This window comes from Acomys minous (assembly GCF_964271855.1).
Source record: "Acomys minous genome assembly, chromosome: 17".
In the NCBI taxonomy this organism is placed as follows: Eukaryota; Metazoa; Chordata; class Mammalia; order Rodentia; family Muridae; genus Acomys; species Acomys minous.
The window spans coordinates 23,276,097-23,300,466 of NC_140500.1; the positions used below are offsets into that span (position 1 = coordinate 23,276,097).

At 46.1% G+C, this 24,370-nt stretch overlaps 1 protein-coding gene across 5 annotated transcripts; it reads left to right on the forward strand.

Annotated features, from left to right (window-relative positions):
- The first annotated feature begins 2,651 nt into the window (after nucleotides 1-2,651).
- Nucleotides 2,652-24,123, forward strand: PHC1 (polyhomeotic homolog 1). Of its 5 annotated transcripts, none has more exons than XM_084766343.1 (15): nucleotides 2,652-2,940; nucleotides 5,519-5,676; nucleotides 7,124-7,234; nucleotides 8,083-8,166; nucleotides 8,811-8,960; nucleotides 9,631-9,786; nucleotides 15,678-16,167; nucleotides 17,692-18,524; nucleotides 19,041-19,188; nucleotides 19,432-19,643; nucleotides 20,507-20,621; nucleotides 21,572-21,680; nucleotides 21,834-21,984; nucleotides 22,367-22,598; nucleotides 23,394-24,123. In XM_084766343.1, exons 1-15 carry the CDS (start codon nucleotides 2,904-2,906, stop codon nucleotides 23,546-23,548), a joined length of 3,141 nt encoding a protein of 1,046 aa, XP_084622469.1. In that variant the 5' UTR covers nucleotides 2,652-2,903; the 3' UTR covers nucleotides 23,549-24,123. The 5 variants fall into 5 exon arrangements, with proteins under 5 accessions (XP_084622469.1, XP_084622470.1, XP_084622472.1 ...); XM_084766344.1 differs by having other exon boundaries at nucleotides 9,655-9,786; XM_084766346.1 differs by having other exon boundaries at nucleotides 2,652-2,844.
- The last annotated feature ends 247 nt before the right edge of the window (nucleotides 24,124-24,370 follow it).

Below are 24,370 nucleotides of genomic sequence, written 5' to 3' on the forward strand. Positions count from 1 at the left end.
GGCGGGTGATGACGTATTTTAGAATACAGGCGGTCACTGCCTTTTTTCTCTACTCCCCATATTTGCATAAAAGTGTGTCCCCCTCATTTTCACTTGGCCAGCTGTCGATAGTGACGCTTGGCATAAGAACTATCTCTAAAGAACACTGGCCAGAGCTCAGGAAGGAGCAGGAGCCCATTACCCCACCTTCGATTTGCTCTAGTGGCCGCCGCCAAATCTCCTTCCAAATTCCTGCCCTTCTTGAGGTGGCGAAGTTGGCAGGAGGGCTCTGTTTTCTGCAAAACGGGTGGAATGCATTTCCTCTCACCTGTTTAGGCTAATGACCTTCAGTGTCATGTAGAACAAAGTCATTCTCTAGCCTCCAGTCAACTGAACCCTTTGCTTTGAAAGAGAAAAGACTTAATTCCAGAAGAATCAAGAGAGAGAAAGTCGGCTAAAGATCCTCCAGGGAACAAAATTGTTTGCTTTGTTTAGGGGGAGGTGAACTTTTCTCAAGGTAACTCAGGGCAGGAAAACGATTTTATTGAGGATGGAGGCTTTCCTGTAAATTCGATTTGCTGGTGATACATTGTATTTTATTTACTTATTTATTTTACTAAGTTAAATTTATTTTGGTGGAAATTACTTAGACCTATGACCCAGAAAACTGACCAAGCTTGGAGATCTTTACACGAGAATTGAACCCTGGCCCATAATCAATTCAGGAGGTGCCTAGGCTGAAGTCAAATCTGAAGCTGAACAAAATTATGTCACTTTTGAGTCCCCTACTACCATCCAGTGATGAAGAGACCAATGATACTGGGTTGGGGGGGGGGAGCTTGAGGTGGGCTATAGGCGTGTGCAGCAGCAGCAGTCCTTCACTGTCAAGGGGCTGAAGCACACAGGGAAAGGGCCTTGATAATCTATACACATCCTATAGGTTATTGGGAAAATAAGGGTATAAACTCTGGCATCTGGATTCTTTCTCCTGGGAATATATTACAGGCCACATCCAGACTCATTAGTGCTGATGGCTTTCCAGTAGGAGCTCTGTTTCTTGTCCTCTTAGATTGTTCTTCCTTCGTATTAGTTTAGGCTCAGTAAGCCATTTCTAAGCCACTGCAAGAAAGCTTTAGCCTTCTTTGACCTGCCAAAGATCTAGGTTTGAATTAAGTGGGTAAATGCCCCACCTGGTTTTTAACCACTAGATCTCCTTTGCCAGAATGTTTCCATTCATCACCAGCCAACACCTAACATCCTTGGCCTGGCAACAAACCCTTTCACCTCTCCAGTCCTTTGGCTGCCCTTCGGGGTTTGCATACTTGTTTAACTGGTTCCTAGAAGCCTAGTAGAGATCTTACCTTACGTAAAACTGGCTATACAAATTAAGTGTGGGAGGCAATACAAACACAAATGGATCTTAATTTATAATGAGAATGCTTCTCATTCTCCCCCCAACCCCCAATACAAATTACAAATGGGCTTTCAATGAAGAGTGGGCTCCAGAAACCAACTAATTAATGGCTGAGGTCCGCAAGACTATGGCAGTAACAGTAAAAGCACAAATCCCAGCTATTATCACAAGGTAACACTCGCGATAGGGAAAGGTTAAGGAGAACAGTTATATTTGCCATTTGTGCACCGCTTAAGATTCAAGCTGCCAAGAGTAGCCAGCACATAGTAGGTGTTGCAAAAACATCGGAAGTCTGAGAGTAACTCAAGCCTGTGTTAAAATAAAACGAGCCTCTCCCACCATATGCTCAGTCTTGCTAAAGGCAGCACCATTGTTCATCCCTTTACACCCCGCCTTTTCCATTGTTTTGGGCGTTCTGGTTCTTTCACATGTGCACGCGACTTTAGAGACCCACAGGCACACAACCAACCCTGAAATCACAGACTGAAATGTTATTCAGGGCAAGTTGCCTCGGGTTCCTGCTTTTAAACGAAGAATTGCAGCTTCTAACGGGTTCAGTGTCTGTGCAGCGTTCTTTCCCGCCTTCTTAAGAGTTGAGGCGAGGGATCAAACAATCGGCATTCTCTCGCCGTTCCCTCAATCTCAAAGTTTTTCTTTCCTCCTCTTTCCTTCCCTCTACTTCCTTTCACAGGCAATCGTTTCTCAAGGGTCTTTGCTCCGCTTCCTCCCTCTCTGCTTGCTAGTCCCTTTGATCCTTTCTTTGAGCCCCTATTCCCAGAAGCTGCAGAAAATACCTTCTTTTCCCCCCCCTTTCACGTCACTTCCCTCCCCTCTCCCATCTCCCTCTCTTCTCAGAGGTGAGTCCCCCCCCTCTAGAGGCCAGCGCTTTTTTAGCTCCGTCCTTTCAGACGGCGAGAGGAATTCGGAGAGAAAGAAGGGGGGGAAGAAAGGAGGAGAAAGAGAACCCGAGCCAGGGGAGAGGGAAGAAAAAAACAAAAAACCAAAAAAACCATCCGGGCCTAGAGCGCGGAGGCCCAGGAGCGGCATCGCCATGGCAACGGGCGCCGGCAGGAAGCGAGGGACGCGCGCGAGGGCGGGCGCGGGGAGGGGGCGGGCCGGGGGAGGGGTCCGCTGCCCCGGAAGCACCTCCCCGCAGCCCCCTCCCCGCCGGCCCGCGGCCCCCCGGCCTCGGCCCCCACCCTCGCGGCGGGGCAGGAAGTGACAGGCCCCCGTGAGCCCCGGGCCTGGCGGAGCCGCGGCGAGGCCGGCACCTGGACGGCGGGAGGGGCGGGGAGCGGCGGCGGCGCCGGGCACCTCCCACCGCGCCTGGGCCCCCGCCCCTCCAGGAAGGGGAGGAGGCGGCGCGCCGCCGAGGCCGAGCGACCCCCCCTCCCCCCGCCCCTGAGGTGGACGCCCCCCGCGAGGACTCGGGTGCGGAGCCCGGCGCGAAGGTAACCGGGCGGCCGCGGGCCGGGGAGGGGCCGCATCCCGGGGGCTCGGCGGTGCGGGGATGTTTCCTCAGCCACCTCGGCGTGTGCAACGCCCAGGTACCTCCCCCCAAGCCGCGCTCCTGCCTCCCGCTCTGCTGCGCTCTGCGGTGCTTCGGTGCTGCGCGTCCCGGTCTCCGTGCTTTGCGCTCGCTGTGCTCGGTGCTGTCTGTCCGTCACCGTGTTGCCTCTGGCCGCTCGTCTTCTCATTCATTTCTCCCTTCCCCGACTTTGGTCCTTCCATCCCAGCATGCTGCTGTCTGGTTATCTCCCTGCTTCTCGCGCTCCGCCGGGCTCCCCAGTCTCCAGTTCCTTGACTTCTGTGCCCCCCTCCTGCTTGGCTCCCTACTGTTAGAATGTGCATTTCCCCGCTTACCGAGTCGGTTCGCTCCGGGCACAGCACTGTATCCACCCCCTTCGCCTGGTGTGTTTGATTTCTCTTTGGAACTGCGTTTTCATCACGGTTCTGTGTAGAACGAGCACCCCCCAACCCTGCTTCTTGCTCCATTCTTACTGCAACAGAGTTTATGCTTAGGTATATTGACTTCTTCCAACACCTGACTCAATAGGCTCAGTACCATGCCCACCTCAATGTTACTACTTTCTAGTGCCCTCCCATCGGTGTGCATCTATCCCAGTTGAATCCTTACACACCCACACCCAGATGGTGGTACCTTACTTAATACGACGGGCTTTCACTCTTCTCCCAGTTTTTAATTTTTAATTCAGTTTGCCTCCTAAACTCTCCATTATCTTCACTTTTCATATTTAATTTGGAACTGACAACATTAATTGAGAAAAAAATGAAGGTTTTTAATATATAGATTTGTGTGCCTCAGTCGTTTTTGATGGCAGTTTCCGTGGTGGAAAGACTTTAAATTGGCCCTTTCCTGTTTCACGATCTGTGGCAAATGAGGGGGGTCATCTAATTTATGAACTTTTTTTTAAATTTTATATACAAGCCTCTATTGCAAGTAACAGGGTCCTATGTCTCTGAATCCAGTGAGATAAGTCCAGTAATCTATACGACTGTACCATGCTGCCTCTAATCCTTACCCACTTTTTTTCTTCACATGCTGATATTGAGGATTCATGGGTCTGTATCTGTTCAGTGCTTTGATATTTTGGCAAAAGATGTGGGGAGAAAGGTAGACTGAAGTTGAAGCTGATAAAATATCCTCTGTGTACCTCTTCCGTTATACCCATGTGTGGAGTGGCATTGTTCTTTCCTAAAATGGGGTAGAGTTCTCTGGGGACAGTGGTGTGATGAGGAGGCGCTGCCCGGGGAAGTAGGAGAAAACTCAACTTTAATTGCCAAGGCCACGAGTTTGACTTTTATTTACTGGTTTGCTTGTTTAGGGGGGTGCATTCCTGAGATAAACCCATTCATCCGATGAAACACAGACAGCCCTTAGCAGAAATTGCGGCTGGACATTAATGTTCCTTAGCTACATAGTGCTTTGATGACTTGGTACTTACAGTAGCCCGGTGTTTGAAAAGTAACGAATGTACAGTGTAAGTTTAACACAAGAAAGAAAAATGAGGAGAAAGATGATATCACTCTTGTATTGCTTTAGAAGACTGTTTAGATTTTTCTCATGTTTCTTTTTGGACTCTTAATGTGTTTTTAGTTTATTTTTGCTAATTTTAATGTAGCTTCCAGAGGGTAGATTCTTATACTTATAGTAGACACCTAGTTTTTCCAGTTAGGATGTTACTTAATGTTACATACTTGGGAGTATGTAACGTGTTCACTTCGTTGCCTTATTTGCTAGGAGGGACACTGACGTTATATAAGAAGTGGCCGTCCTGCGGCTTTATAATTAGTAGCTTGGCCTGCAGCCAGCGAGGCAGCTACTTTGGATACGTGGCCAGGAGCTTAGCTTTTCTGTCCTCAACATTTACCCTCTTCCATCAGCTGTCCACTCTGCCTACACTTCAGTATCTCAGGGCTCTCCTCCAAGAAATGAAGATAATGAGTACTCACACTGTGTGACACCGCTTTAATGACAGGGTGTTTGTTGTTTTTGTTGTTGTTGTTGTCGTCGGTGGCTTTTTTGCTTTGAGAAGACAGACAGTAGTGTAAAGACTTGATGCGCAGAAAATCCTTGTTTCCACTATTATAAAATGGGGACAATAATATTCACCATACAGTACTGTAAAAAGTAGCACAGCTGAAGGGCCTGGGCCAAGGAAAGGAGGCGCTTTAGGCTTCACCGGAAATGCTGTCTCTTGTTACAATGATAATGATGTGATGGAGAGGAAAATAAGAGCAAGTTTTAAATGGGTGGATATTAAACTGTTGAAAAGTACTGGGGGACGGAAAAGTGGCTTTAGCATTGTAAGGTGGCTTGTTATAGTCTGGTCACTTTATTTAATGGTAGCCAGGAGGGAGTATGTAAAAGGTTGTTTGTTTGTTTGTTTGTTTTGGGTTGGTTTTTGTTTTTGAGGCAGTAATTAGCCTGAAAAGATGGTGGAGTGAGGAAGACAGGATTGCAGATTTGGGAGTTGTAAGACACCAGAGGAAAGTTCTTAGACACTTTGTGGACTCACTGTGAGTTTGGATAATGATAATAACAACATGAAATGACACTTTAGATTCGAGCCTAACTTTAATCCTTTACTGATTCCTGTCTAGGGCTTGAGTCAGAGCACCATTCTTGGGGACCCTGGAGCGCTGTCATGGAGACTGAGAGCGAGCAGAACTCTAGTTCCACCAATGGGAGTTCCAGCTCAGGGGCCAGCTCTCGGCCCCAGATAGCACAAATGTCCCTGTATGAACGGCAAGCCGTGCAGGTGAGGCTCAGCTGAGTGGCCGACGTCTGTGAGTATTGGCTTGGCTTAGGCAAAGATGCCGGAAAGTCATCACTCTTAGATTCTTTCTGAGTGGGTAAAGAATGAGCTTTCTTCCATGTCAGAATCTTAGCAGCTTACAAAGTTAGAGCAAGCAAACCCAGAATGAAATCTGGCCATTTTGTTTTGTTTTCAGCTATGGACCAAGTTCAAAGCCAGCTGGGCAATTTGGTAACAACCTGTCTCGAAAAGATAGAGCTGGAGAATGCGGTTCATTGCCTCAGTACAAAGTACTCTAAGGTTCACACACGAGTAAATAGGGTTCAGTCTATTAATTAGGTTTTAATTAACCATTTCCCCTCATTGTTTAAAAACCATTGACTTACTTATTTACTATTTGTGTGTGCCTGTGTGTGGGTTTATAGTGTGGGATATGTAGAGGTCAGAGGACACGGCTTTTGTTTCTGCTCTGCAGTATGTACAGGTCCAGTTGGCCTTTGAGCTTCTGACCAGTTCTGCCCATCTGCCGCCTTGTCTTAAGAGTGCTGGCTTACAGATGTGGACTACTGCAGCTGCCCTTTTGTTACGTTGTTCTGAGACGTGAGCTCAGGCCCTCAGGCTTGTGCTGCAAGTGCTCTTTCCCACAGCACTCTCTCCCGCTGAGGTTGTCAAACTTTCAGTTTTGGGCCATATAAACTATTCTGAATAATAGAAGTGTTGTAGACCTTTGTAGACATTTACTTGTAGACAAATAGCAGATTCTATACTTTAAATATCCTGTTTGGAAGTGAAGCATTTTACTTAAAAGATACTGGTAGAACAGTTGTAATTATTAAAGAGTAAGAACATAGCTCAATCCAGTTGACATTAAAATGACACTGTCTTTTTTATAAGTAGCCATTGATGTGGTAAGTAGGTATTTGAAAATGTCAGTTGGCTGTCATCTATCTCTAAACACTTAGGGATCTGTATCTCTATGCTAGACACCTACGGCATACGGCTTTTTCCTTTTGTTATTGGCTTGTGTATTTATTTATTGAGACGTGGCTTACTCTGTTATCCTGACTGGCCTGGAACTCATCATTTTTCTGCCTCAGCTTTTGAGTGTTGAGATTATAGGCATCTGCCACCATGCCCAGCTTCTTTTCCTTATATCAGTCAGTGTCACATTCATTTGTCTAGATCTTGCTATTTATTTCCAGGTCTTATTTTGAGAAGTAACTGCTTTGCTTTTTCTTGTACGTGAGGACAGACCATATAACCAGTGTCTCTCCTGTGTTAGATGACGGTATACACACTGGATCCAGCAGAGCAACAACGAAGCAGATGCTGATGGCCACTAAGCCTCTATCTGCTTCAGTCTATATCTCCTGACTCCCTCTGTGACAGTTACAGTGATGCACGTAGGAGTTCGGAGCGATTGCTCTGAGTGTTGTATCATGTCTTCTAGGCCTTGCAAGCACTGCAGCGGCAACCCAATGCAGCTCAGTATTTCCACCAGTTCATGCTCCAGCAGCAACTCAGTAATGCCCAGCTGCATAGCCTGGCAGCTGTTCAGCAGGTGAGAGGTCAGCAGGGACAGGAGGGGGGGGGGTCAGGCATTTTGGGGCAAACTGTATCCTACACCAAAGCCTTTCTTTGTCTCCTGTACTCTTAGAGGAGAAAAGATGGTTCTTAGATTCTGGGCTTGCAGTATGAACTGTGGGGGGTGGGGGGGCTCTTTAGAGGTAGAATGGCTGTGTTGTAGACCTGTTCTATCTAATATGTTAACTGCCAGCCATGTGTAGCTATTGAGTACTTGAAATGTCGCTAGTCAAAATTGAGGTGACACTGTAAGATTTTAGAAGACATCAATTGACCAAAAAAAAAAAAAAAAAAAAAAAAAGGTAAGAAATCACAATCACTTCTATATTAGTATAATGCTAAGATGATAATCTTTGGGGGCAGAGATGGATCTCTAAGGTAAAAGTATGTACTTTAAATGTGTAAAATCCTGGGTTCAGTCCCATCCCCCATCCCTCCCCAAATGATAATATGTATTTTATATGCATGATATTAAGTTATTGAAGCTAGATCGTCCCACTGAAAACTTTTTTAGTATGCATAGTAGGAAATTATATATGTGGCTCATTTGTTGCTGTGTTGGACAAGCCTGCAGTATATTTATCAGTGGCTTATGATGTGACTTGAAGGTAGAGTAGGAGAGAGGGCTGGTAGCGTGTGTGCCCTGATGTTCCTGGGCAGGCGTATATGGTCATGTGACATTACAAGGACAGTGATGTATTTTTCTTCATATCACAGCAGAGAGTCTCTCTGTCCTTACCTGAGATCTGTTTCGTGCATGAATTAATACTAGAATATGGGAGACACAGCCTTTTCACTGTTTCTGTTACGTTTCCCCTTGAACAGGCCACGATTGCTGCCAGTCGGCAGGCGAGCTCCCCAAACAGCAGCTCTGCACAGCAGCAGCAGAGCGCCACCACGCAGGCCTCGGTGAGTGCTGTCTCTGCTCGAGGGCAGTGTCTATCAAGGTCTGGTCTTGCAGCTGATCTGAGAAAGGCATCGTGTCATCAGTGGGTATATATTGCTCTGAAGTTGAGTTTAGCAAACAACAAACAATGCAGGGAACCTATTTGGATCTGTGTAAGAGTCTTTGTTTTCAGACAGGCTTTCCCTACGCATTCCATGTTGGCCTTGTACTTGTGGCGATCCTCTTGCCTCTGCCCCCTGAGTGCTGGGATTATGGACGTGCACTACTATGCATGACTTGTTAGGAGTCTTGAAATGGGTAAACCTAAAGAGGGGGATGAGAAGATCCTGGGGAAGAAGAGATAACAAATGAAAGATTGCTTTTTCAGAGAGAAAGAAAATCTGTTCCATTTCTTTCTTTAGCTGCTCAAGTATTAAAATTGGTGATTTGTGGGCTTGCTTTCTTTTTGATTGTTTGTCTTTTGCTTTGATAATAATCCAAAGTAGCTGAGATGACAGTTTTGGATAGGAAGTTATTATTTATTTCCCTTGACTTCATCAAAGTAATATCCTGTTCTTGATTGTGCCACTCTAAAGTTGTCAGTTGTGCGCATTTTCTTTGATTTCTTCTCAAATCCTCAATTCTGCTTCCGTTCTGCACTGAACAGATCAATCTGGCAACCACATCAGCTGCCCAGCTCATCAGCCGATCCCAGAGTGTGAGCTCTCCCAGTGCTACCACCTTGACCCAGTCTGTGTTGCTGGGGAACACCACTTCCCCACCTCTCAACCAGTCTCAGGCCCAGATGTATCTGCGGGTAAGCCACAGCCACAGCCACTGCCACAGCCACCGTCACCGCCACCGTTGTCCTAGGGGCATAGATTATAACTTGTCTTCCCTGGCAAAGAGTGAAAGTATTATTTTCTTAGTTTGTTTTTGTGGTGCTAGGGAGGGAACTCAAGGCCTTATGCATACTAGGCAGATGCCCAGCCCTGGGCGCTACCCTTAGACTGATCCGATGTCATCCACGTGTTTTAAGCCAAGCTGATCTATGCCCCATGCCTCACATAGGCTAGAAAAGATGCTTTTAGATAGCATCACACTCCTCTGCTGGAAGATGTGGCATTGGTGTTTGATAAGTCACTCTTAGATGTAGTCTAGCCTTTTAATTGTGCAACTTGGGTACACAAATTCTAGGTGTCTCTCAGCTTATCTGTGTCTGTGTAGACTCTGTGTTCTAAAATCCTTGTTGTCTAAATGTCTGTGATGTCTGACTTTTCGTTATCATTCGTAGTCTTCTGCACAGTCTAAGCTTTCTTCTGGATGATTCAGCACTTTGGAAGAGCGAGAGGTTCTCGGGTTGGTGTGGAAAGGGGCAGGCTCAGTTGTTTAATATCTGCTGTTTATTTTGTCTTGTGGTCCTTTTCTTCCACTTCTTCTGTCTCCTCTTTTCTTCTTTTTACTCTCCTCCTTCCTCTCCTCGCCAGCCACAGCTGGGAAACCTATTGCAGGTTAACCGGACCTTGGGCCGGAATGTGCCTCTAGCCTCCCAACTCATCCTGATGCCTAATGGGGCAGTGGCTGCGGTCCAGCAGGAGGTGCCGCCCGCTCAGTCTCCTGGAGTTCATCCAGATGCAGATCAGGTCAGTGGCAACCACTTACTGTGGAGAAGCCCGGGAGCGTGAGGGATGACCATAGATAGGCCAGGTCCCACTCTCTGCCCCTTTATTGATTTTTTTTTTTTTACAATTCTTATTTTGTGTGTGTTTCAGCTTCCTTCCCTCTCCTCAACTCCTACAACTCCCTTAAAATATGTGAGTTGATCTGAGCTAAAGAAGGAAGTAGAACCACCTGAGAAGACCCCATGAGGGTCCTACTGTGCAGGTTGAGTTTTTCAGGGCGTCCTTTTTTCCTCTGTAGCTTAGTTTCATTGAGTCTCTTATTTCCCTTGTACAAATGTCACATGAAGACAGGGATGCTGGAGGGAATTCTGTTGAAGTTAGATGTGAAATAGGCCTGGCTGAGTTGCTGGTAGGATGTTTGGTTCCTTCTGTTCTTGATTTCCTATAGTTTTCAACTTTCAGTTTCCTGTTTCTGTTCATGTTTTCTCAGTAACGTCTTTCTTCCCATTGCTTTTTGTGACTTTTCTCCAAAACATATATATATATATATATATATTTTAATTTTTAACATATGGATGAGATGTAAACTGGGGCCTTATAGTTATTGTCTCATTCATCTACTCTATAAAAAAAACTACATAAATATATTGTGCTTGAATACCAACAGATGAGTCATATAGTCAAAGAACTCAGGGGGACAGCAGTGTTGTACTAAGTGCTGCTAGCCCTGAGTGACCCCTAAGTCTCGGGAACTAGCTGTATTACTTTGCAGGACACTTGAATGGAGTCTTAAAGGGTAGGCTCATTTGATTTGGAGTGAGGAGAAAATGGAAAAAGAAGAGCAAGTGCGAGGGCACCTCTGGGAGGGGTGGCTAGTAGAGCCAGCAGGGCTCTGTTGTAGCTCTGTAGTAGAGCAAGTCATGTATGCTGGGTTGGATCTCCAGTTTTGTCATAAACAAAGCAAAAAGGCAGTGGCCCCCAGGACTCAAGAGGTAGAGACAGGCGGATCTCTGAGAGTTTGAAGCTAATCAGGTCTACAAAGAGAGTTCTAGGGCAGCCAGGGCTGTACAGAGAAACTCTGTCTCAAAAAAACAAAAACAAAAACAAAACCCCAAAAAACAACAACAAAAATCCACCCCACCTCCCCAAAGCAAAACAACAAACTTTATGAATAGCAGAGACCGCTGTTGGCTGTTGGACAGCAGATGAACAGAGTAAGAAAAATACTTCAGAAAGAATCCAGAACCATGTGGCTGCGGAGGGGAACTGCTGAAACATCCTTGGGGTCATCTAGTTACACAATTCCTTATTAGAAAGACTTCTTCTACTAGTGGAAGGCAAAGAGGAGGCTGGTTGTGCTTTCATATCAGTTTTTGTTTTTGTTTTCTCGAGACAGGGTTTCTCTGTAGCCTTGTCTGTCCTGGGCTCGCTTTGTAGACCAGGCTGGCCTTGAACTCACAGAGATCCGCCTGCCTCTGCCTCCTGCGTGCTGGGATTAAAGGCATGCGGCACCACTCCTGGTCTTATATCAGTTTTTTAATTTATCCATCCATCCATCCATCCACCCATTTGTCCTCTTTCTATCAATCATCTTTCCATCCATCCTTCCATCTGTCCGTTTGTCCATCCACCCATCAATATGAGTGAAGTGACTAGAATGTGCACCTGGTGTCTGGGTTAGGCTCCAGCTCTGCATTCAACTGTAGCACCTTGGGCGAGTGATCTAAGGTCCTTTTGCTGTGGTCTCTTCATCTGTACAATAGATGAGTATACCTAATTCATGGTGTGTAGTGAGGACCAATTGAGTTGATTATATGTGCTTGTATCATATCTGGACTTAATATTTAAGATTGTTAATTGTTATTAGCTAACTGTTATCAGTCACTGTAGTCTTGAATGCTTAGGAAAGTCATAATACCTACATTTATGGAGATTATAGACTTTTAAAGTACTAGCTATTAAGCAAACTGTTATCTGAGTGGTATAATAATTGCTTCATTAGCAAGAGTATGGTGTTGTAAGAATAAAGAAGGGAGGTAGCGTTTAAAATGGTTCTCCAGATGTTATCCTTGTATGAATGTAAGGAGATGTTGAATGCCTGGGAAACATGTCTAAGGAGCTTGAGGAAAGAAGAGTTGGTTTGTTGGAGGAGTTACAGGGTGGCTTATTCTCCTTGAGGACTAGGCCGTTGGGAGGACCCTCACCTTGCAGGGCTTTGGGGACTGTGCGTAGGATTTTAGGCCTTAAGTCAAGGGTCATGGGAAGCTATAGAAAGGCTTTAAGCATGAAAGTGGTAGGGAGAGTGTCCTTAAAGGGTGTGTTGTATGTGTTAATAGATGAATAATTTAGGAGACATTTGTTTGGGTGCATAGCAATGAAGATGGACAGGAGTGCATGAACTTGAGATTAAGAAGAATTACTGAAGGTGAAGGAAGCTTCACAGAGTTTGGGGAAATTGAAGGAGGTGCCGGGTGTGGGGTCTGAAGCAGCACATCATAGGGGGGTTGGTGCTGCTTATGAGATGAACAATGAAGAAGTGGAATTAGGCTGAAGTTCAGGTTCGGGCATGCCAAATTAGAGGTGTTTTGAGACATACATGTGATACTGAAACATCAGCCCTATGCGTGCTTCTTGAATTTAGGAGAGTTTAGGAGAGCTAGTCTGGACTAAACATGTGAAAATGTCAGACATAGATGACATGTCTATTGAAGTTACAGACATGTCTACACGTGTTTATGGAGAGTGCATGGTTGGAAGAGAAGAATATTAGAGCTCTGAGGGTTGGGATAAGCCCTGAGGAAGGTTGAAGGTGATGGCTGACTGGGGGAAGTAGGAAAGAACAGCAAAGAGAGCATGGCAAAATCTAGACGTGTAGTGTCATGAAGGCAAAGGAACAAGATCTTTTAAGACTGGGGTGTGTATAGGTGGGGACCCCTCACTTCTTGTCTGTGTAAAAGACGACAAGGATGGATTTGTTAGTGTAGAGGGAGAGATACTTCAGGGGAGCTGGGGGAATTGCATTGGGAGGAGGGTTGAGCTAATGCATTTGTGGAGCTTGGCGCAGTGCACTCACAAGAGTTTACTTAGCAGTGGGGGAAAGGAGGAGGGGGCAGAGAGGGGGAGGCGACCAGGCCATCCACACAGGCAGGAGAGGCTGATAGAGCCAAGAGTAAGAGAGAGAGTTGATATGCTGCGCGTTCTAGAAAAGCAGGAGGAAGAGGATCCGAGCAGAGATTGCCCATTGTCACAAGGAAGAGTAGTGAGAAAAAGGAGTGTTGTAGCCACAGGATAGTAAGTGGAGGATAGTGGAACCCCAGGAGAGAGAGGAGAGGGGAGAAGGTGTTTCTGAGGTGTACCGAGAGTAGGAGAGTGAAATGGCCATTGCGGAAGAGAAACTGTGTAATTGGCCTAGTTCTCACCTTGTTGAGAGTTCCAGGCCCCTCTGCAAAGCTGGCCTGCGCGACCACTGTTCTGGATGCAAGTTCTTACTCCACCTGTCTGGACTGTACTGCTTTTCTAAGTGGGCTTCCTAACCTTTGTTCTGACTGCTTGTAGTCCTTTTCCGTGTTTCTGTCAAGATGACTTTAAAACAATAATGAAAACAGTGAGGGATGGAAGCTCGGGCAGGTAGAGCGCCCTCTCACCCTAGAAGCATGAGGATCTGAGCTCCACGTTCACAGCCCACACTAAGGAAACAAAACAGAGTCCCACCCAGTTACCTCAGTGATGGTGAGACACACAGATGGACCCTCGGCCCCCTGGCCAGTTAGCCTAGTCTAGTAGGTGAGTGCTAGCAGAGTGAGACCTTGTCTCAGAAAAGGTCGTGCCCAATGTGTTGCACAGTGGTATATTTTGTCCTATATATGCATGGGTACCTGTACCCCCACACACATGAGCACCTGCAAATACATGAACACTCACATACACAAAGCAAGGAAGGTGTTTTGTTACTGACTTTTAAGAAAATTGTACCTCCATTACACAGAATTTGATCAATTGCAGTGGTGTCTCATCACTGTCTTATCATTGTTTCTCTCATGGCTCACTTTTTAAAAGTTCAGTTTCAAATAAAAATGATGTATTTCTATACCTGTGTGCTTCATGAGTTTATATGCAGCACATGTGTGCAGGGCTTGCAGAGGCTGTTGCATCTCTTAGAACTGGAGTTAGAGGAGCGTGTGAATCACCATGTGGGTTCTGGAAACTGTACTTGTCTGCAAGATCAGTAAGTGCCCTTAGTTCCCGGGCCACCTCTCTGGCCTTTTACTCAGTTATCTTTTAATAGAAGTAGCAGGCAGGCCGGGGGTATAGCTTAGCAGTGGAGTGCTTGCCTTGTGTGTAAAAGATGCCCTGAGTGAATCCCCACTGCTGCAAACCAAAAGCAGTTTAGGAGCAGGTTCTCATGGGGTCTAGGACCATGGCATCACATGTACTGATTCTCGGAGCATCCTTCCTTTGGTCCCCTTCAGTGTAGCTTTATTGTCTTTTTACAGATTTATAAAATTTACTTTTAAAATTAATTTTAGTGGGAAATTCAAACATATGCACAAAATTTAATCTGTGTATTTACCATTGGGAATCAACAATTACTAACAAGTGACCATTCTATTCAGGCTCTTGCCCGCTGACCAGGATTAATTTGAAGCAGAGTCTAGATACTATGTGTTTGTATGCATACATGTATAAATATATAATATAATATATAATATATAAATAGCACTATGTATGTATTTTATATATAACATGTTTCATTTATATTTAAATTTGTAAGAAGCTTAGCTACATGTCATCTTTTTGAGAATATAGTTTTATTTGTGTTTTGAGACAAAATCTTGCTATGTTGGCCAGACTAGTCTTGTTTTCCTCTAGCCTCAGGAACGTGGACAACAGCAGCACACCTCTGCTCCTGGCCTGAGAATGCTTTCTTCACACCATATTGTCACGATACATTTGTTCTGTAGTCATCATTTATAACTTGAATTTGTATGTAGTGTTCTGTTGTCTGAGTACAGTAGTAGTCTTCTCCGATGGCAGACTGGGTCATTACCAGGCTTTTGTTATTCAGCATGGTCCGTCCTGCTGTGTAGCAGTTTGTCTTGTGTAATTCCAGTGTATATGTGCACATGTGTGTAAATGTCAATATTCATTGTTAGGATACGATGATACTTTCTTCTTCGAAATATTACTAAGGAATGCCTTCAGCTATAGATATTATCATGTTTATTCTGGTTATTATTAAGATTAATTGTGATAATATTCTGATTAACAGAATCAACTAGGTAGCTATTTTTCTCTCTCTCTGTTCATGCCCAACACTGCATTGCATTCTGGGACTGTTAATAATAAACAAGACAGATTAAATTTGCCTATGTAAGTTACAATTCAGACTGTTTATTTTAACACTCCAGGCCCTAGTGACCTAGTGTCGTGCCTTTCTTTCTCCCTAGCCCCGTCTCTCCCTTCATTGCCCCCGCTGAGCCTCGGGACAGACATCACCTGTTTAGGAAGACTTTGATCTCCTAGTCAGAGTTGATTTTCACCCCTATACTCCCATAAACTTGGTTTATCTTTGTGTGTATACTGCTGTGTTATTCTCGCTAATTTTCTACTCTAACAGAAACCATGCATGCAGCAGGAGCAAGCACTGTCCAGGTAGTACCTGACACGTAGTAGGTGTTCTGTAGATGCTAAGGGAATATGGAGAAAGAGAAAGCCGGAGACTTGAGAGTAAATGTCAGAGACTAAAAATTCCGACGTGGTTACAAAGAAGCTCTTTGGGAGACTGGAAGGACTTGAGTGTATTGGTGGAGAAGTCAGGGCTAAGTTCAGTAGACTGTGGAGAATTACTTCAGCTAGTTTTCTGTTATGAGTCAGTCGCAGAAATCTACACACACACATATTATATCTTCCAGGTGCAGAACTTGGCAGTGAGGAGCCAACAGGCCTCAGCTCAAGGACCCCAAATGCCAGGCTCCACTCAGAAGGCCATCCCTCCTGGAGCTTCTCCTGTTTCTGGCCTCTCCCAGGCTTCTAGCCAGGCCCTAGCTGTGGCACAGGCTTCTTCTGGGGCCTCTGGCCAGTCACTCAACCTTAGCCAAGCTGGGGGAGGCAGCGGGAACAGCCTCCCAGGCTCCATGGGTCCCAGCGGAGGTGGCCAGGTGCCTGCAGGTTTGGGTCAGTTGCCTTCAGGATTGGGTGCTGGAAGCTGTCCCAGGAAGGGCACAGGAGTGGTGCAGCCCTTACCTACAGCTCAAACAGTGACTGTGAGCCAGGGCAGCCAAACAGAGGCAGAAAGTGCAGCAGCCAAGAAGGCAGAAGCAGATGGGAGTGGCCAGCAGAGTGTGGGTATGAACCTGACGCGGACAGCCACACCTGCCCCCAGCCAGACGCTTATTAGCTCAGGTAAGGTGTCACTTCTTAGAATGTCATTAATATTTCAGAAATAATTTGAACTATTTAGAGCATCCTCCCTCCTTTTTTTTTTTTCTTTTAAATTCGGCCATGGAGTGGCAGATGGAAAGAGAGTCCTGTCGGTCTTGAACATGCTATCTCAGAGACAGGGTGATGAGCAGGTGACAATCTTATCAGTTTCCTCTAAGAGCAGACTACTTATAAAGTACTTTGTGTGCTTTCTGTTTTTCAGTTTATTCATTTCACTTAGTTCTGATGGAATTGACAAATGTGCTAGAGAAACACCTTGGAAAGGCAGATTCCCTGTTCTCATGTGACTTACAGTGTTGACTAAAAGATGAATCCTCTCCTCTTCTCAGTGGGTGGTTCAAGCAGCAGTAGTGTAAAGACCTCAGGGCACATAAGGCCAGCAAGTGGGGCTGTGGCTTAGTGTGGCTGACTTGTGGTTACCTGTGTCAATGATACGGACAAACTGGAGTTAATAATAACAGTAACCCTGGTGGCTGCTTGCTTTGAGACTGGCTCAGATGTAGCCAATGTCCATACTTAGTATTATTGGGAAGTTTGTTTTGTTCTATTTTCATCACCCTAATCATTTGAATACTTTTATCACAATAATTACCAATATTAGATACTTAGGTACCTTAGCCTTTCTGTTCCCAAAGTGCTTTCAGATGCCATGTTCTGTGTGTTCTTTGTACAGTCTGTGATATGCAGGGCAGAGACTGCCAACACCAGACTGCAGCAGAGTAAGAGGATGTTGACATCTTTAACTCTGGGTATTCTTTCAGTGAATATTAAATGCATCTTATGTGTCAAATACTGGAATGGGCTTTAAGTATGTCAAACTGAATAAAGCATGGATTCAGCCTCGAGATAATGAAGGAGGGGTCAGCCATTCTTAGCTCAGTCCTGAGTGAAAGGGTAGGGTGGCTATAGCAAAGGAAAGAGCAGAGATACTGCAGGTGAGTGCTGAGTTAAGGGGCTTCCCCACTCACCTCTTCCTTCTCTCCTCCCTCCCTCTTCCTTCCTTCCTTCTTTCCTTTTCTTTCGCTTCCTTCCTTCCTTTCTTTCCTGTGCTACTTGTGGTCAAATCTAGGTCTTGAACATGCTAAGGCAGTTTCTACCACAGAGCTACACCCTAGTCCTGTCTTTCTTCTTAACTTTGTATTTTGAGAAACAGCTCAGATAGGCCTTGGACTTGCCTGAGTTCTCCTGAGTGCTGAGCTTCCAGGCTGTGCCCTTAGTTTTTGCCTTGAGATCTTTGTCCTGGAGGTAGTTAGTAATGTTGGACTGAATGGAAAGAATATGAATAAGATGGTGTTCAAATTCCATGCAGTTCAAATTTCTGTTCACTGTCTGATTTCCCAAATAATGAGATCAATGCAGATCAGTTTGCATTCATTGATTCTAACATTAGGTACATCTTAAAAAGCTGGTTTTATTTTTAATTTACAAGGGTTATCATTTTCTGCTCTTTTCTTCTTCTGTTCCATTCCGGCTTGCTTCACACAGCCACATACACACAGATCCAGCCCCACTCACTGATTCAGCAACAGCAGCAGATCCACCTCCAGCAGAAGCAGGTAGTGATCCAGCAGCAAATTGCCATCCACCACCAGCAACAGTTCCAACACCGCCAGTCCCAGCTGCTTCACACAGCTACACACCTTCAGTTGGCCCAGCAACAGCAGCAGCAGCAGCAGCAGCAGCAACAACAACAGCAGCAGCAGCAGCAACAGCAGCAGCAACAGCAGCAACAGCAGCAGCAGCCGCAAGCAACAACCCTCACTGCCCCTCAGCCACCCCAGGTCCCACCTACTCAGCAGGTCCCACCTACGCAGTCGCAACAGCAAGCGCAGACCCTGGTGGTCCAACCCATGCTTCAGTCTTCAGCCCTGTCTCTTCCACCTGACCCATCCCCCAAACCACCCATCCCCATTCAGTCCAAACCTCCAGTAGCAGCTATCAAACCTCCTCAACTAGGAGCCACTAAGATGTCAGCTACACAGCAGCCACCGCCACATATCCCTGTGCAAGTTGTCGGTACCAGGCAGCCAGGTACAGCCCAGGCACAGGCTTTGGGATTAGCACAGCTGGCAGCTGCTGTGCCTACTTCCCGGGGAGTGCCAGGGGCAGTCCAGTCTGGCCAGGCTCACCTGGCCTCCTCGCCACCTTCATCGCAGACTCCTGGTACACTTCAGGAGTGCCCTCCTGCATTGGCTCCTGGGGTGACCCTTGCTCCTGTGCAGGGAACAGCACATGTGGTAAAGGGTGGGCCTACAGCCTCCTCCCCTGTGGTGGCCCAAGTACCTGCTGCTTTCTACATGCAGTCTGTGCACCTGCCGGTAAGTGATATTTGTCATTTTCAAGACATTATTACTTCCCATCCACATCTGAATGATGGGCTCAGGACTGACTGGAGATAAAACTTAATAGAATGCAGAGTTGAGACAGCGAATGGTGGCATGTATGTGCTCTTTTATAAAAGAGTAAGATCTTTATATATATTTATATGTTTATGTTAAACACACACACACACGTTGCCCAAACTTCAAATTCCTATATTTGTTACTAAGATCTTAGGGTTTTTAATATGTACGCTAATTGGCCCAAGAACACTTTAGCCAAATCCATCTTTGTAAAGCCAGTGATTCTTGGTTGGTCGGCAATGAGCCTTTCAGTCCCAAGTCAGGACTAAGTGGTTGGTGTCTTTCTTGTCCTAATGCAGAAGTCCTACTGCTGGGATGACGAAGAAGTTTAGTGTATCAAAGGAAGTAAACACATTATCTAAGGAAGTATGCAGTTACAGTTTTTCTTTCACACCTAAATTTTAGGTACTTTCTTGTTTATTCATCTTCTAGAGTAAAGCCCAGACCTTGGCTGTGAAGCGCAAAGCTGAATCTGAGGAGGGTAGAGACGATGTCTCTACACTGGGCTCTGTACTTCCTACAAAGGCATCACCAGCAACAGATAGCCCAAAGGTAACGGAGGAGAAGAGCAGTTTTGGAGGTGAGCAACCAACTTCTAAAACTTTACTGGTGCCAGAGAACAGAGAAATGTTCACAGTGAGCCAAAAGATAAATCTAGCTCAGTAGAAAATGGGCCTGAACTTGATGAGCAGTAAATGGTGGCAGAAACACGGGTTCCATGGTGAGCAATCAAAGATGCGCATGTTGTAGAAGATCAGGCTGGCTCAGCAACAGGGAGCCAGCTGTGTCATACACCTGTGCCTTACTGTGTTTTGTTTTTCAGAGAGAGCTGAACCAGTGGCCAGTTTGAATGCTAATCCCCCAAGCGGTGACCTAGTAGCCTTGGCCCCCACGCCATCAGCACCGCCTCCTACTCTAGCCTTGGTGTCCAGACAGATGGGCGACTCAAAACCCCCACAGGCCATTGTGAAGCCGCAGATTCTCACACACATCATTGAAGGCTTTGTTATCCAGGAAGGAGCAGAGCCCTTCCCGGTGAGGGCAGGGCCTCAAAGTGGGACTGGGCAGGGAGAGCTGACCTAATGTTTGCCCAGATTCCTCTAAAAGAAGGAGAGTGCAGAACTATTTCATCATTAGAGAATGGTTCATTGTGCTGCTTACTTAGTTACAGAGGGGTGAAGGAAAACAAGGGGAGTTTGTGGAAGAGAAAGGGAAGATACTGGGAACAGAAGAAAAGAAGGTAGCTTTGAAAACTAGTGTACACTAGGTGGCTTTATAATGAAGGAAACCAGGACTGAAATCCAGCGATCCTGACTTCTGCACTCTTTCACCTTTGTGGAGGAAAGGACATGGTATGAGGGTGTAAGCATAGTGACCTAGCTGGAAAAAGCCACTTACAGGCCCTTGGCTGCCATATTGAAAGATCCTGGGGCTGGAGAGGTGCCGTAACAGTAACAGCATATATCCTTGTTGCAGAGGACCTGAGTTGCGTTCCCAGCACCCATGTCGCACAGCTTACAGTTACACCAACTCCAGCTCTTGAATATCTATCTGTCTCTGTGGTTACGACCCCTCCCCCCAGACACACCCATATTTGACCGTGCATGGTGGCACACACGTCCAATTTGAGCCCTTAGTTGGCAGAAGAGCAGGCAGATCTCTGAATTCAAGGCCAGCATGGTGTACACAGCAACTTCCAGTATAGCTAGGGCCATACCATGAGACTCTTCTTCAACACCTCTTCTCCAGAAAAACAAGCAAAACCCACAGAGATCTGCGCTGAGCCAGACTTGGCTGTCAACTCAGCTTATCCAGGCAGGGACATGCATGGGGGATGTGAATGGCTGTGGAGGGCAGAAAGGACTCGGGCTGCTCTAACTGCTCTTTCTCTGGGACAGGTGGGATGTTCTCAGTTACTGAAGGAATCTGAGAAGCCGCTGCAGGCTGGCCTTCTGACGGGGCTGAGTGAGAGTCAGTCCCGTGGCCCTCTGGGAGGAGACAGTCCCTCTGTAGGTAAGCAGTGGGTGCTCATGGGCATGCTTGATGGGCATGGGCATTGAACCTGGCTCTAGCTCATACAGCTGAGCTACAGCCCTAGATTTAATTCTTTCAAGACAAGGTCTTGCCATGTAGCCCAGGCTGGCCTTTAACATCACACCCTCCTGAGTCTAGGTATTATAGGCATGGGTCACTACACCCACTACCCACACTACCACATCTACCCAGTCAGCTCTTGTGAGGTAGGAGTTTAGGTAAGATCTGTCTGTACACAGATGTGTTCTACCGAATATGCGGAACCATACGAAAGGACCATAAGGGAACCTTTCTTTCTTTCTTTCTTTTTTTCTTTCAAGACAAGGTTTCTCTCTTTTAGCCCTGGCTATCCTGGACTTGCTTTCTAGACCAGGCTGGCCTTGAACTCACAGTGACCCGCCTGCTTCCTGAATGCTGGGATTAAAGGCAGCACCACCTGGCTTTGTCCATGCCTCTTAAGTCTTTGTGGAAGAAGGCTGTTGTATCTTTCTCTGTGTTAGTCAGTTCCTCTCCGTATTCAGCACAGAATCCTCTCCGAAGTCTGAGTTGAACCAGAATACGATAAGTAAGAGAGCTAACGTGGACGTATCTGATGACTCAGGGTTAAGACTTCAAAGTCTCTGTCTCTCTTCCGTAGTCTTACTAGGCACCTAGATTAGTCTCTGACTTGCTGTATATGTAGCCCAGGCTGATGATCACCTTCCTGCCTCAGTTGCCTGTGTGCTGGGACCATAGGCCTGTGCTCTCATGCCAACCTATATACTTCTTGAGGGACAAGCCTTTATTTAGGCTGTTTGGTTTTAGGAATTTTCAGTTGGGTTATGCAGGTCTTTGCAGAAAACCCTGAGGAAAGTGAGTGTGCAGCTTGAGACCTAATAATGAGGGGCAGCAGGAACCTGTGGTAACTCAGGAATGCCTTGTTTTTTCAGAGCTAGCTAAGAAGGCCAATCTCCTCAAGTGCGAGTACTGTGGGAAGTATGCCCCGGCAGAGCAGTTCCGTGGCTCTAAGAGGTTCTGCTCCATGACGTGTGCAAAGAGGTACTGTGGGCACCAGTCAGCTCACCCTCATTGGATTTCCCATTTGATGTTCTGTCCCTTTTCACAGCTGATAGTCTGTTTTCCATTCTGTTCTCCAAGTTGGTGTGTTGTTTCCACAGTACTGTGACATCTTGTATGTACCCTGACCTGTAGGTACAACGTGAGCTGTAGCCACCAGTTCCGCTTGAAAAGGAAAAAAATGAAGGAGTTTCAGGAAGCCAGCTATGCACGTGTTCGGAGGCGTGGACCGCGCCGCAGCTCCTCTGACATTGCTCGTGCCAAGATCCAGGGCAAACGCCACCGGGTGAGCTGCTGTTGGAGAGCTAGCTAGCATGTAAATTGACATCCTCTGCCCCCCAGGAATTCCTTCTCTTAGGTTAAAAGCCCCTAAAACAGAACTCTGAGAACTCAGTTTAATGCTGACTGTGTTGATCTTATTGTAAGAGTCTTCTTTCACTGGACACTACAAGCTTGTGCATCATGAATCCTTCACTTGAGATAATTCAGGAGGACAGTCAAAGAAGTGACAGTTCCCACCTGAACAGTGCTTTAGAGTAGTTGTGCATCTGGAAACGAAGTACAGCTTTAGTGCATTGGTTAAGACAGTTTCCCTTAGCCCTGGGTACTGGGGAGAAGGAACTCAAGGTGCTGTTCTCAGTGCCTCACTGTTGCTATTTCCTCTCAAGGGTCAAGAGGATTCTAGCCGGGGCTCAGATAATTCCAGCTATGATGAAGCACTCTCCCCAACATCTCCTGGGCCACTGTCAGTGAGAGCCGGGCATGGGGAACGTGACCTCGGAAATACCATTACAGCCCCACCCACACCAGAGTTACATGGCATCAACCCTGTGTTCCTGTCTAGTAATCCTAGCCGGTGGAGCGTTGAGGAGGTCTACGAGTTTATTGCTTCTCTGCAAGGTACTGGCAGTGGTGGCTTTGGGGCGGGGGTAGGGTAGTGTTTGGTGGTGTCCACCAGGTCCACATTTTTCTAGTGTAGCTCACAAACTTCCTTCTGGGCCAATGCCATTGATTACAGTGTCTGCAGGTTTTTTTGGTATTTGTTTTTGCCTCGAATTAACCATATATATGTCATTGGATTTTTTTGGATACTATCACTGTTTGGTGTGAGAAACTGGGCGTCATGACTTTTCTGTAGTAGTACATTAGAAAAGACCTTGTTGACTCACTTTCTTCAAGGCACGACTGGCCCTATTAAACACTACCACTCTTTAGTATTTGTGTGAATTCTGAGTCCTTAAAATGTTGAGGGACTGGAGAGATGGCTCAGAGGCTAAAAGAACACTTGCTCTTCCAAAGGTCCTGAATTTAATTCCCAGCATGGAGGTTCACAACCATCTATAATGAGATCGTCCTCTTCTGGTGTGCAGGTGTACATGCAGGCAGAACACTGTATCCATAATAAATACATAAATATTTAAAAAATATTAAAGAAAAAAGGAAATGTTGCAAAAGCTGTCAATCTTTTTGCCAGTATTAAAGAAGCCACGCATGTAGTTTTCCTATGACAGACAAGTTGCCCCTTGCTTGATGTGCTGTGGAGTAGCCAGCAGCTCAGAGCTTGCCTCAGACCTTCCTACTGTTGAATTTAGGACAGTGTTTTAGGATGAGCCATCACTAGGCCTGTTTTAGTTCTTCCCATGTTTTCTGATGCTACCAAGCAGTTTCTCATGTGTTTCTATCCTTTCCTTTTAGGTTGCCAAGAGATTGCCGAAGAGTTCCGTTCCCAGGAGATTGATGGACAGGCCCTTTTATTACTTAAAGAAGAACATCTCATGAGTGCCATGAACATCAAATTAGGCCCTGCCCTCAAGATCTGTGCCAAGATCAATGTCCTCAAGGAGACCTAAGGTGGCCCTCTGCTAAGGCAGATGCCCCAAATATCCAGTTTATAATCTGGGCCAGCAGACTTTTCAGTAAAGAGCTGTTCCTATTGTGTGACCCTTGTGGGGAATATGGAGACAACTGAGTACTGGTTGCTGGTGCTACATGGTGGCAGCTTTGACATTTTCTCTGGGTTTCACTTAAAACCAACACAAAAATCCTTTCTCTCATACCTATGCTAATCTAGTTTCTAAGCAGGCAAACAGACTAGGACTGCTCAGCCTTATCCTGGAGTGGAGTGACTAGGCAGGGTCTCACTTCTCCAAGGACAAATGTCTCTAATGGTAAGGCAAGGAAATGAGTGACTGTAGGCTTGCCTCCCCAGTGGAGAGGTCGCTTTTCCTAGCTTATGTGACACAAATAGCAGAACCTGGTGCTCTTCTCTGGACTGTCTCATTGTGGCTATAGCTCAGTTTTCTGTTATCATTTTCTCCCTTAGTACTGAGTATTTCTTCCTGCACTCATGGCAGGGTCACCAGCCATTGTAGACACTTGGTTGGTATCTGATTTGCTGCAGGGACTAAAAAGTGTTTGACTGGCACACGTGTGGCTGCTGTCATTCTTTCTGCATCCCTGCTCCCTTCCAATTTGTTACCATCTTCAACCCTACCTTTCTTTAACATTCAGCTCTGCTCTGTCCTATAGCTTTACAAAACAGAAGTGTGTGGGGCCGAGGTAGGACTGTAAACACCTGCCTTTGGCACTATTCCTTATACAACAAAATATTAAATATTTTTTCTTCCTCAGTAAAAGGATGAAAATTGGTCTCCATCGCCTTACTGTACTCC

Coding starts and splice junctions, on each gene's coding strand:
- PHC1 (XM_084766343.1), top strand. CDS start 2,904: ATGTTTCCTCAGCCACCTCGGCGTGTGCAACGCCCAG. Junction 19,189..19,431: donor GGAGAAGAGCAGTTTTGGAG/GTGAGCAACCAA, acceptor TTTGTTTTTCAG/AGAGAGCTGAACCAGTGGCC. Junction 20,622..21,571: donor AGGAGACAGTCCCTCTGTAG/GTAAGCAGTGGG, acceptor TTGTTTTTTCAG/AGCTAGCTAAGAAGGCCAAT.